This window comes from Oncorhynchus tshawytscha, linkage group LG33, assembly GCF_018296145.1.
Source record: "Oncorhynchus tshawytscha isolate Ot180627B linkage group LG33, Otsh_v2.0, whole genome shotgun sequence".
NCBI classification, from domain to species: domain Eukaryota; kingdom Metazoa; phylum Chordata; class Actinopteri; order Salmoniformes; family Salmonidae; genus Oncorhynchus; species Oncorhynchus tshawytscha.
In genome coordinates this window covers 29,694,809-29,705,310 of record NC_056461.1, presented here as the reverse complement: position 1 = coordinate 29,705,310, position 10,502 = coordinate 29,694,809, and the positions used below count along the sequence as shown (strand labels likewise).

The 10,502-nt window shown below is 42.4% G+C and overlaps 1 protein-coding gene across 5 annotated transcripts in view; it reads right to left on the bottom strand.

The window, feature by feature from the left end:
• LOC112231114 (bifunctional heparan sulfate N-deacetylase/N-sulfotransferase 1) overlaps positions 1-10,502 on the bottom strand; it is a 126,543-nt gene that overhangs the window by 2,681 nt on the left and 113,360 nt on the right. For 4 of the 5 annotated variants that reach the window (XM_024397680.2, XM_024397682.2, XM_024397681.2 and 1 more), the window contains 5 exons: positions 7,707-7,881; positions 7,229-7,399; positions 6,891-7,000; positions 2,584-2,686; positions 1-778 (listed from right to left, as the gene is read on the bottom strand). The exon at positions 1-778 is cut by the window's left edge and continues 2,681 nt beyond it. In XM_024397680.2, the coding sequence (XP_024253448.1) occupies positions 659-778; positions 2,584-2,686; positions 6,891-7,000; positions 7,229-7,399; positions 7,707-7,881 (679 nt within the window). In that variant the 3' untranslated portion in view covers positions 1-658. Of the gene's footprint in view, positions 779-2,583; positions 2,687-6,890; positions 7,001-7,228; positions 7,400-7,510; positions 7,579-7,706; positions 7,882-10,502 lie in introns of those variants that run through there. The other variant, XR_002950416.2, reaches the window with a different exon arrangement.

The window sequence follows — 10,502 nt, the reverse complement described above, 5'->3', positions numbered from 1 at the left end:
CTCCAGTTAGGTTTTCAGATGAACACAGATTAAAAACATGGAACAGTTAAAAAGAACATACAAGGCTCGACAGATGCGTTGTGCAACCACAACACCTCAGAAACAAATACAGACATCCAGCAGTATATGAGTGTTAATTATGAAAATATAAATTCAGAAATACTTTCAAATGAACATTCCACTCTGGCACTTGAATATCCATTATTGGCTAATGTATTGTTCATGACAGGCACAGAGAAATGACGTCGTCTTCCTTGTCTGTCTCTGTCTGCCTGAGAGAGTGCAAACTTCAGTGATGGAACAATAACATCAGTCCTCATTGAGGGATCCCTCCCTCTTCTCTCTTTGCCCCAGCGTCATTCTCTCTGAGAAGGAAGTAGAACAATCCTAAACTCAGTTCATGTCTCTCTTTCACCTCTGCCTCTTCTCCCTCCTGAGGGCCCACACCCCATGCTAGGGTCCCTGGGGGCCACTGGGAACAGCTGGGCTGACTTGGCATGGGGGGGCCTGTCTCTCATGCCTTCCTCAGCTCCTGGTTAGTCCGCATGGCGGTGAATAGCTGGAGCCGAGGGGCTGGCACGTGCATCCCCCTCTGTGGGGGACAGGAGGGTCAGGTTGGGGTGGTGTCTCTGTCCTCGTGTCCACGGCCGTGCTGAGGCTACCTGGTGTGGAGCAGCTCCTCCCTGAGCCAGCTGGGCAGAGGCTGGCCCATCTTATAGAGCAGCTTGGACAACTCTATGTTGTTGTCCCTGTAGTGCTCCCTAAGGAAGGAGCGAGACTGCCACAGGATGAAAGAGTGTGTCAGATATAGGCCACAGTTACAAGAAAATGTTTAATAAACATACATTGTTTATAGCTCCCACCCTAGATACAGCAGTTGCCCATTTAGTTAGGGGTTCATCAGCGAAGCTGGGTCAAACCCTACGGTATTTGTAGCCATTGGTTATTTTCTTCTGACGATTTGGTGAAATAAAATTATAATTCCCGTGAGATGGTCGGGCCTTGGAGGTTGCAACCTTGCATCATGGTAAAGGGCCAATTGGCCACACCTTTCATTCAATGCTAATTGGCCACATGGTGGCGCTATAACAAGTGACTGAAAATGCTGACTTTGAAAGCTCACACCCCTCTCCCCGTTTGAGCTAGTCCTGAAATTCAGTACATAGGTCTCTGTCCTCACAAGGAACACATTTGCCATGTATCTGCACAAAACTTGATACACGGCCAAGGTCTCACAATGCATCTTTTTCCAGACTAGCATCATAAACAACATGGCCACTACGGACTAATAAACATTCAAGTGGGCGTGACCTGGCACGTGACCTGGCATATAAATGCATATCAATCAGACAGTTATTGAATTAATCAGATTCACCACATGGTGGTGCTATAACGGACACATATTCATAGCTCTTGATCTGTTGGACTCAGTCATGGAATTTGACACATGCTCAGGGCTGCGACTCTAGCTAACCTGTAGAGTATGGTTCAGTTTGGCCTGATGGGGGTGATATTGGACAGGAAATACATGAATGCAAGCTCATTGGCTTATGTTGTTTGAATTAAGAGTGTTAAAAGACGTGGGTCTATAGATGCTTACATACCAAATATGGTGCCAATCGGTTAAGCGGTTCCGGAATAAGACATTTAAAGTAGTCAACATAAAAATGGTAGATAATCCATCAAAAGCATACTGTGTGATCTGTGATTTTGAGTTCTGATATTTGGCAAACGTGATAAGTACAGAAGTAGTTTGTCCAATTTCTCCGGATGGTGGCACTGGGCGGCCAAAGCTTGAATCCCTAGATATGGGGCGGCAGATAGCCTAGCTGTTAAGAGTGTTGGGCCAGTAACAAATTTTGCTGGCTCAAATCCCCAAGTCGACTAGGTGAAACATCTGTCGATGTGCCCTTGAGCAAGACACTTAACCCTAATTGCTTGTGTAAGTCGCTCTGGATGAGTGCCTGCTAAATGACTCAAAGGTACATGTATATGGCTGCTTGCAGCTAGTTTTGGTAACCATATTCAATGTTATGATGAGTATTTAACTTTTATGCCCAGGGAACAACATCACATTTAATGTTACATGACCTTTAGTTAACTTAGTGTGCAGAGAGAGCTTTGGTCCAGACTACTGAGTAACTCAGGCAGAGGGCACTGCAGCTCTGCGGGTCTCATGAGCCCTGTCATCCCAGCTAATTACCCCCGAGGTGTCTGTGCCAACACAGTCAAGGTAACTTCAAGGACCTGAGTTCAGTGCCCACCCTGTCCCCCTCAACACCCCTCTCCTCTCTATGGTTGCTCCTTAGACACTACCAGATCCGGTGGATTTCCATGCCCATCCTGAGAAGAGCTGAGCGGAGGCTGTCACAGACAGACAGGCAATGAGACCATAAAGCACCACTGACTAGAGTAGGAAATACTTATATAACATCTATTCTAGGAGAGACAATTCAACTATATAAAAAAAAAAACTTGCTTATCAAGGTAACAACATTTTATGTTGAATAATTTAATATGTTTTTAAGTTGAAGGCAAGACAGACATTTTTGAGGTTTGTGTACATGGTTCATAGTAACTTACATCTGTGTCCATGTCGGGGTATCTCCGTCCTTTACTCTTGCCCAGACATTTGGTCTTTCCTCCGTCTAACAACTGGCACCAGAACCCTTTTTTGGGATCAAACCTGGAACAGAGGAACACACAATGGAGGTAGGCAAGTCAAAATGTTTAAATTAATGCTCATCAACCTAATTAAAAGGGAACATCCGGAACAGATGGTTTGCGACTCTTCGTGTTTAGAGAAGAGACACGGCGACAAACCATATCCATTGTCCACAGGGGGATGTGGCTGACAGATGTTGCTGTTTACTGCAGTCTGGCTGGGTGATTATGTGGTCAAGCATCAGAGGCAGAAACAGATATGGGGGGCGGGGGCTTGTGAACAGGGGGAAGCAGAAGAAAGGGAATAGGTTGGCATGGTAATGTCGAAGCGATGGTAATCCCTCCAAAAGAGAGCATTCTGAAAATCACATCAAAGCTGTTCACAAACCAAGCCCCTCCGCTCCGATTGAAAAGATAGGTTCCTTCACAATCACAGCGGTGTTGAACAGCTCAATGCTTTAAAGCAGCGATGGGCAACAGGAGGCCCCCTTTTGAAGAACCCTCGGATGAATTTCAAACAATTTAAATGTTTTATTTAAAATGTTTTGGCAACTCAGTTGGAGTCTCAACTTCATGTTGAGAGTTAGAATAGTAGAATACACACACAAGGTGCAATTTAGAAATGTGGTTGTGCATCAGTAGTTTTTCTCTTATGTAATTCACAGATAGTCAATTAGCCCCTATCAGCAGAAAAAATGTAATCGCTAAGTTAGTTTAGCTGCCAGCTATCTAAACTAAAACGCTAGAATTATCAGCTGGGGGACCAAACATTTCTCTCCACCCTATGTCAAAATGTTTAGAATGACAGAAAACTTGCTTTAAAACTGCCACATTTTCTCTACACCACATGGCAAAAATGGTTTTGATCACAATGTGGCGGATGTAGGTACGCAGACCCGCGAGCAACTGGGGACCGTCATGATGAGTTCAGATTCTTTGTGGCCCCCACACCCATCAAAGTCACCCATCCCTGCTTTTAAGGCCCAGTGCAGTCAAAAAAAAGCCCTTAGTGTAAGAGCCGGTTGAAAACAACTGCCTGACATCACCATGTGGTAAATTACACTGACAAAAATAATCGCAACATGCAACAATTTCAAAGATTTTACTGAGTCACAGTTCATATAAGGAAATCAGCCAATTGAAATACATTCATTTGGCCCTTATCTATAGATTTCACATGACTGGGAATACATATCTGCTGGTCACCAATATCTTTTAAAATAATAATTTAAAAAGTAGGGGCGTGGACCAGAAGACCAGTCAGTATCTGGTGTGATCACCATTTGCCTCATGCAGGGCGACATCTCCTTCACATAGAGTTGATCAGGCTGTTGATTGTGGCCTGTGGAATGTTGCCCCACTCCTCTTCGATGGCTGTGCAAAGTTGCTGGGATATTGGAGGCAACTGGAACACACTGTCGTACACATCAATCCAGAGCATCCCAAACATGCTCAGTGGGTGACAGGTCTGGTGAGTATGCAGGCCATGGATGAACTGGGACATTTTCAAATAAGCTTTTTGTGCATATAGAACATTTCTGGGTTATTTTATTTCAGCTCATGAAACATGGGACCAACACTTTACATTTTTGTTCATTATCATTATCAATAAAACCTCACAATAAGGTGCATAGTATTCGATTTGCCTGTTGGTGGGCAAGGAGATGCCCAGCTCTGCTAAAACCATGAATAACTGTGCCGGGATAATTAAATAAATATTAACTGTTTGGTTGTAATATCATCACCACCTCTTGAAGAAAATAGTCAGAACTACAAATGAGAGATTATTCAATGCCAAACAATGGCTCACATTTAGATCTATCATCAGATTTCTAGAGCAAGTAAATGCATGCTTTTCTTCATCATGAACATAAATATAGACATGTTATTTCAGATACGTGATGGTCAAGGTGAAGGAAAAAGGAAACTGCACACTGCTCTTGATAGTATCACTGATCTTTAATACGCTTACGTATCGGCCTCGGCCTTCGTCAGAGCTTTTGTACGTAAAAAAAAAAAAATTGCACCCTTGTGTAGACCTAGCCCCACCCACATCTGTTCCACGCATCGAAAGGGGTTGGAGGCGAAGGAAAAACAAATAAGTGCTACCAAATATAACAATATGCATTTCATAAATATTCGAATAAAGTGTGTAAATAAGACGTATTAAACACGTCTGTAAAACCACATTGAGGACATAAACCTACCGAGCAAGTATTCATTAATCATTGGGTACATCGTACGAAAAACTGAGTAATCTTAAATAGGGGCATAATTTATGTTAAAAGTCACAACATAACATACATTTCATCATTAATTTATCATTAATAGATTTCATCATTAAGTCCTTTAGGAAATCATTTCTGGAGGGTTGTATAGCTCTTATTGCGGGACTCTGAAACTGTGAATTGAGACACATTTATTGTCAACCTATGTGTATTGAACACTATTCAAGAGGAAAAACAATAGTGCGTGGATGTTTTGGAGTCTGATAACTCTGAGGATCACTTTCAAAGATGTACTTGTATTTTGAAGGCAAACTGAAAATTCCACTATTGTGCCTAATCCTTATTGTGGCTAGCTTCACAACAGAGATGAAGCTAGCTGGCTGCCTATAATGTTAGCTTTGGGCAACAGGGTTAAGTAGCTGGCGAGCTATTTATTTTCATGAACTCAAGTTCAATTTCAATAGACGAACAACAAGTGGCTACCTAGCTAATACGCACAACGATTCCTAAATCATTGCTGAGAATAATGAAAATGACTGCAGTTTCTACTGGTCATTGTTTTCAGGCTGCTTGTATTGGTGCTAGCTAGGTACCAGGCTAAAGCTCAGAAGTTACCCCAGAAGTTGCGGTCAAACAAATCATCTAAACACATTGTTTAGGGCTGGTGTTTGCAGACTTTTTTGTACAGCTTTGACAGTGCTACTGATAGTAGTGGTGGCGCTTGACTTGCACGTGCAGATTCAGAACACACAACATTCTATAATAGAACTCTGTTATTTGATGTGTCAAATTAAAAGCTTATTTAAAACGTCAAATAGTGTTATTTGACTTGTATCTTTTTTGACATGCAAACACCCATACGGCGTTCCATAGTATGTTGTGAAGCTAACAGCAGTGACGGTATTACTGTGCAACTCCGGTAGGGCAACATGTGTACCGGTGCTTGACCAGTCGGCGAAAGCTGAATTTGGCACGTGAAATAACACAGTTCTATTATAGAATGTTGTGTGTTCTGAACTTGCACATGCAAGCCACGACAGAGAACGGTTGATTGTCAAGGGCAATTCATTCCATTATTTTGGCGTTAATGGATTTTGCCTTTGAGTTGTCTCGCTGAAATGTTCTTACTCTTTTAAATGACTGCTCCACTTGTTGACTGCTCGATCCACACAGCAGACATTGTGGGCTAGGTTAGGAATACTGTGTTGCACGTGTAGCACAACATTTTACGTGGCGTCATTACGTCATGTACCTGTGTTATATAGGTATGTACGTCAGCTTTGATATCGGTTTTGCACATCGGCGTTCAACTAGACATCGGGGCCAATACCGATGTTGGCATTTTTAGCTAATATCGGCCAATTCCGATATGTTCACCGATATATCGTGCATCCCTACTGATGCCAGAGATAAATGTGGAATAATCAGAAATGTGTAGTTCTGACAATGCTCTTTGAGAGGTGATGATATTAAAACAAAACAGTTAGCTGTAACATTTATTTAACAATTCCTTTAAAACGGAGCGTAGTTCAAATCACATTTGATTTGTCACATGCACAAAAGTTGTCATTGGTTTTAGCGGAGCTGGGGGGTCTCCTTGTCCCCCAGCAGCCAAATCAAACCCTCTGCACCATATTGTGACATTTTATTGATAACGACCTATAAGAAAGAGTTCCAAAACTCTGCCAATAAAAGCACATTTTTTGTTTTCCCCTCCCCACTCAGACCACTCCCAGACAGTCCTAGAAGAATTACTGCTTGAGAAATTATCCTTTGCTAAGAAGCTATTTATTTTTGACCATTTTAATTGTAAGAAACTTAATTGTTACACCGAATTAATTTAATAGAGATAAAAAAGGCTGCATTGGACCATTTATACGCTTTAATGTTACATGTCAAACAGTTAGGGAAACAAAAGCCTTCATTTGCCATGTGTTTTCTACAAAAGTGATGTTGGCTCTAGTCTATAGTGTTTAGCAGGCCTAATAAGACACTTACGCTAGAATATTGTGGTAGTTCAGTGTGTTTGTCAGCTCAAGGAACTTCTGGATCTTGTCCATCACTGCAGCAGGCTCCGTCCTCAGCACCTGACCATCCAGAACCAGGATCTGAGGAACCAGTTACAATACCACAGTAGGTCAGATAGACTAGCTGAGCGGTCTCAAATTCAAATACCAGCAACAACCTATACACACATCCACTGTACCAACCATGTACATATAGACACAGACTGAATACATCAATGTTTGTTTACATTTAAACCATATGCTTATGAAAAAATCTGCAAAAACATAAGCATGAACATGCACACATGGGACCCAGATGACCAAACCTACCTGGCTGATGTGGTAGTGGCTAAGCCAGCGGTCCAGGTGGGTGGCGTAGAACCCCGGCACCAGACAGCGGTTCTGGAGCACCCGCAGCTTGATGGGGGCGTCATGGCCAGCAGTGATGACATCATGGAAAGTATACTTCAGGGCGACTGAGTCGTCATGGGCACGTTGGTGCTGAAGGCAGAGCAGACAGATATGACAGTCAGTCTACCTTGCCAGTTTAATCCAGTGCCCTTGCAGAGGGCATTCCAACTGATTTCTCACTCCTATATACCGGTACATCACCTAGTTCTCCACCAGGATATTAGCTACTTTATTTCCAAGTTCAAGTGAAATCAGCAGTACAGCTTGACCTGGAAAAGGAATGATGCTACCCTCAAGACACCCACAGCATTTCACCCAATTGATATCCCTATAATATAGTCTGGTGTTGGAAATGGAACAGTGGGAAGAGGTTTAACTCGGAGGGAGGGAGGCTCACCTGGTACCATGAGTATGCCCTGTCTGCAGGGTTGATGAGGATAGTGATTATTTTGGCCTTGGGCAGAAGGGCAGCCGCCCGCCGTGCAGCCACCTCCGAGTCAAAGTAGTTGGCGCTCTTCTCATAGTAAAAGTCTGAGCTGGTGTTGGAGGGTAGTGGAAAGTACTCCATGTACCTGTCAATCATAACACACAGACAGACGGGTTTAAACATTAGGAACACCTGCTATTTACAAAATACTGACTGACCAGGTGAATGCTACGATCCCTTATTTATGTCACGTAAAATCCACTTCAAATCAGTGTAGATGAAGGGGAGAAGACAGGTTAAAGAAGGATTTTTAGGGGCCTCCTGAGCGGCGCATCGCAGTGCTAGAAGCTTCACTACAGATCAGGGTTCGATCCTGGGCTGTGTTGCAGCCGGCTACGACAGGGAAACCCATGAGACGGTGCACAATTGGCCTAGTGTCGTCCGGGTTAGGGGAGGGTTTCGCAGGTATGGTAGTAGGGGCCAAGCGCATCTACTACGTCTATGAAAGGGTGCATTTACTGCCACCTGCAGCGTGTTGTTTGAACAGGTATAAAACAAAGGTTGGTGATTTACTGCCACCTGGAGTGAGTTGTCTGAACAGGTATAAAGCAAAGGTTGGTGATTTACTGCCACCTGGAGTGAGTTGTCTGAACAGGTATAAAGCAAAAGTTGGTGATTTACTGCCACCTGGAGTGAGTTGTCTGAACAGGTATAAAGCAAAGGTTGGTGATTTACTGCCACCTGGAGTGAGTTGTCTGAACAGGTATAAAGCAAAGGTTGGTTATTAACGGCCACCTGGAGTTATGGAATGTTTGCTCAGGAGTATAATTCATCGGCTGAGCTCTTCTGATGACTTGGACTGAATGATGTGATTCTTCCTTAACTCCTAGGAAGTCCCACACAGTTGACTGCTTCAAAAATGGTGAAAGTGCCCAATGGAGCTGTCCATGATAAAAAAGGTTTTGGGCATTAGAGCTGTCTATCTAAAAGTAATTGAATACATAACAAATACCAATGTCCTACACCTAGGGCTGTGGCACTCATGACATTTTGTCAGCGGGTGATTGTCAAAAAAAAACTGCCAGTCTCACGGTAATTGACCGTTAATTAACAAACATTCAGCATCTGCTTGATACACGCATAGCCTACAAGCCACTGATGCAGACTTTTGGAACATTTACATTTTAAAAAGTCTAATAAATTGCCGCTATTCTGTGTTGAGCGGTTATCAAAGAAACAGGTTCTCCTATATGTTTAATTTAGAGTTATGCAACTTTGGTTGTGAAATAAATGTTAGGCTATATGTTTTGATTTTTAATACATTCTAAGGCTGCATGATGCGACTAATGAGGATTTGAAAAAAGTTGTATGAAAGGCATGAGCTTTGCTTTGTTCATTTTTGCACAGGCTGTACACACTTAATCAGCCTCCCGTTCACAATTTGACAAGCACTTGATAATGCCTTGAATTACCCGGCTGCATCCCCTTCTGTGGCCATAATGCCCCCTGAAAAAAATCCATGCCTGTTGTGGCCAGTGGCCATTGTGCCCTTGGGCTGAATATAATCATTAGAACTCCCGGCTGTGTGTCGAAGCACCTCTCACTCACATGGCTCTCCGTCACGTGATCGGGTCTTTCTCACAGGCTACAAGTGAAGAGCGAAACATCGGTGATGCAACTGCGCGGGTCCTTATCCAATTCCGAGGCGCATATTAAGGATATTGGAAGAACTCTCCACATTTATTTTCGGCAGCCAATAAGATGAGTAGGCCTAACAAACAGCAAAAGCACTAGCCTATGTCAATCTACTATCCCTCGTAGTACAAAAAAAGTTACCCTATTCTATACGACAAATAAATCTTCCAGTTGCGGGATGCGATAGATCCCAAATAAACACAGCCACTAGCAGCAAAAAAATAACCTATTTTAAGCAATGAGCATGATGCAACAGATGAGAACACTTAGTTGATCAACATTTTAAGCTATTAGGCTATTTCTTCACATTATAAGCCCAGCAATGTGCACACAGCTGTAGACTATAAGCACAAATGTTCCATTAGCAGGAAAATATTCTCAAAAGTGACCACAAATGCGATTATGCATGTAATGCTTTTATTACAAAGGTGGCTCTAAACCCCTTGTAAAGCGGATTAATGTGCTTCATTTTAAGACGTTATTTGGCCACTTCAGTTGTGATACAAACCTTATCAAAACATATAGGCCTATGGGCAAGACAACATGAGTTGTGCGACTGATTCGAAAACATTTGGGAGGGGAAAGCATGTGCCGTTTCTTGCCTTATGCTTGGCATCATTCACAAGTTATAATATATCATTCACAAGTGATAGAAATAATAGTCCCCCATCACACTATTCTTGATGTAATATTGTCTTTAAATATACTAATAATATGCAGTACCGGTCAAAAGTTTGGACATGCCTACTCATTCAAGGATTTTTCTTTATTTTTTTACTATTTTCTACATTGTAGGATAATAGTGAAGACATCAAAACTATGAATCAAATCAAATCAAATTTGATTTGATTTTTGAAACATATGGAATCATGTAGTAATCAAAAAGTGTTGAATTAAATGTATTTTAAATGTGAGATTCTTCAAAGTAGCCACCTTTTGACTTGATGACAGCTTTGCATACTCTTGGCATTCTCTCAACCAGCTTGTGACGTAGAAGTCCGTCACTGGCCGCGGGCAGCATTTGGTTCTTTAACGCACACACATATTCATCACTCCTCCCTGCGCCATTAT